The sequence below is a fragment of the Eptesicus fuscus genome, chromosome 13 (genome assembly GCF_027574615.1).
Source record: "Eptesicus fuscus isolate TK198812 chromosome 13, DD_ASM_mEF_20220401, whole genome shotgun sequence".
NCBI classification, from domain to species: Eukaryota; Metazoa; Chordata; class Mammalia; order Chiroptera; family Vespertilionidae; genus Eptesicus; species Eptesicus fuscus.
Window position 1 is genome coordinate 3,080,189 of NC_072485.1, and position 3,009 is coordinate 3,083,197.

The 3,009-nt window shown below is 41.4% G+C and overlaps 1 protein-coding gene across 1 annotated transcript; it reads right to left on the bottom strand.

Annotated features, from left to right (window-relative positions):
• Window positions 1-507: 507 nt before the first annotated feature.
• Window positions 508-3,009, bottom strand: LOC103302120 (zinc finger BED domain-containing protein 5-like). Its single transcript, XM_054724956.1, is given in 4 exon segments — window positions 508-1,696; window positions 1,998-2,142; window positions 2,145-2,624; window positions 2,931-3,009. Coding segments are annotated over 4 exon segments (1,893 nt in total).

Here is a 3,009-nt window from a genome sequence, read left to right on the forward strand (position 1 = left end):
GTCAGCGGGCATGCTACAGACATCAAATCACTGACACTGAGGCCACCCCCGCTGCCCCCCCACACACACTCTCAAGTAGTATGGTCCAAGGGGGTGACTCCTAAGGCAAGGCTCCCATGGCAGCTGATGCTCACCATGCCAGGTGAGGAAGCCAGACCTGAAAGCCCAAGCCCCTGAGTACCCGAACTGTAGGGCGTCGTGGGCCAGGGCCCTGAGGAGGCCCCAGGACAAGCATCTTCCCAGAGGCTGTGCAGAAGGAGGGGAGGAACCTCTAGCTAGAGGCTGGGGTGAGGGATGCTGGCGTCTTTGCAGACCAAGACAGGGCTGAGGGACCCCCCCCCCCGCACCCCCGTGCACGAATTTCGTGCACCGGGCCTCTAGTTTATTTCTAATTACAAATAAATGAAATTTTATCTTGAAGCATGATGTAGCATGGGTAACAGTCTTAATATAATAACAGTAAACTACATTGCTACATTTTGCGACAGTATGCATAAAAAGCCAACGTCAGTGCGAAGGTTGAGATTGCCTCTTTCTCACCAGATCAGAAATTCTCAGGGCAGTCTTTGCAAGAGCACAATGAGGATCCTCTTCCACAACAAGTCTACTTCTGTATTTAGACTTGATAACGAACAAGCTGGAAAACCCTGTTTCACAAAGATATGTTGTTGGAAATGGAAGAAGATGGCGCAACACAGTCTCAGACAGAACAGGATATGACTGCAAACACTTGATCCAGAATTTTGTAACTGGCATTGTAGAGAAATCAGTTCTCGCTGCATCGCTGTTAATAAGGTCAATGAACTCCTCTTGTGCTGTCTCAGGAACATCTTCAACTTTGACTGTGAATGGGCTTCTGGCAAGTGCAAATGGGGTGTCAGGTAGATTTGGAAAGTATGATGAAATTTCATCTGCAAGCATGTGCAAGTGTTCTTTCACAGAAATTATCATCATAATCCTTTTGTCTGGTTCAATGTCATGTTCCTCAAAGAAAGCAGATAAGGTAGGCAACATGTAAATTTTATTTTCATCCAATTTTTTTTGCCAAAGCTGAAGTTTCATTTGCAATGATCAGATCTTTTCAGACAAATCGAGGCATGTTGCATTTGGTCCTTGCAGTGATAAATTTAACTCATTCAAGATGGCAAAGATGTCAACCAAGTAAGCTATTTTCTGCAGTTCACTTTTATTGCTGAAAAGTGTTTTGAACTTCGGTCTTGCTTTCCAATTAAAAAACGTTTTGAGTTCATCACGAAGCTCAAAAACACGTTTTAAGACTTTTCCTCTCGACAACCATCTCCCTTCAGTGTGAAATAGCAGAGCCTTGTTCAGCGTATCCAACTCGTTGCACAGTTGCGAAAACAGTCGACTGTTTAAAGTGTTCGCCTTTACAAAATTGACAGAATTTATGACATTTTTCATTACTTCTTGTAACTCTTGTGGCAGCATCTTCGTTGCTAATATTTGCCGATGAATCATACAGTGAGTTCCGATGACTTTTGGTGACTCATTCAGTACCAAACATTGAAATCCAGATCAACATCCTAGCATAGCTGGAGCATCATCTGTGCAAACACCACAAACCTTTTCCCAAGAAATCTTATGCTCTTTCAGAAATGAACCAACTGTATCAAATACATCATGTGCAGTAGTTGTCGTTTCAAGAGGTTTGCAAAAAAGAAACTCATCTTTAAAAGTCGCCATCATGCCCTGACTGGTTTGTTTCAGTGGATAGAGCGTCGGCCTGCAGACTGAAGGGTCCCAGGTTCGATTCCGGTCAAGGGCATGTACCTTGGTTGCAGGCACATCCCCAATAGGGGGTGTGCAGGAGGCAGTTGATGGATGTTTCTCTCTCATCTATGTTTCTAACTCTCTATCCCTCTCCCTTCCTCTCTGTAAAAAATCAATAAAATATATTTTTAAAAAAACCAAACCAAAACAAAACAACAACAACACCCTGCTTTGTTAAAAAATATAAAAATAAATAAAAATAAAAGTCGCCATCATTAATATACCTCTCGTAAACCAGTAACTGTGAACAGTTTGCAACATCTGTAGATTCATCAAGCTGGATACTAAACATTGGAAGTGGAGCGGATTTAATTTCCTGAATTACCTGATCAAGAATATCAGCAGACATTCTATTCTTCTGTGGACAGTGTCGTTAGATAAGGAAATTGCACTCAATTTCGTAACAAATTCGTCTCCGATCATAACTCGAACAATGTCTTTGGCCACTGGCAACAGTAAATCCTCAGCAATGGTGTGAGGTTTCATAGCTCTGGCGATTCTGAGTGCCACCAAATATGAAGCTTCAACGGCTGCTACGTTTTGTTTGTGGTACTTGCCACCAGTGTCAAGTCTGGCTTTCTCGAGTCCATCAGCTTTGCTTCTAAAACAGTTGGTATCCTTGCCGGCAAAGCTCAGATGCTTGCTATCAAAATGGTGTTTTAGTTTGTTCGGCTTCATAGATTCGGCTGATAGAACTTCACAACAAATAACACATTGCGGTTTCTCAATTCCTGCTGTAATTATTGAGGTAAAACCATACTGTAAGAAATCCTCACTATATTTTCTTTTCTTAACGTTCTTCTCTACACGATCCATTGTCATGGGATGGTTTGCTAATGAAAATAATATATAACAATAGCTTTAATAATACAAAAGATGATACATGGCATAGTTCAGTCAATACAGTTCATTAAAGTTTCCTATGATTTACCATTCTGTGTTGTTTTTTTTTACATACCTGTTACTATCACAAGGGGGCAGTATTCACATCAACCACAGCTGAATGTAAAAGGACCGATCAGCATCCAGATTAAGTTCCCATGGTACAGATTTTTTTTTTTTTTTGCAGTAGTTGATGATTTTGCAGTACATGATTTTACATTTACCCAGTAATTATAATTCATGAAGTGTCGTTTTACCTCCAATACTGCTGCTTTCAACACAGTAGCTGCTTTTAACAGAGTAGCTGCTCTCTACACATGTGTGACTGGTCCGCAT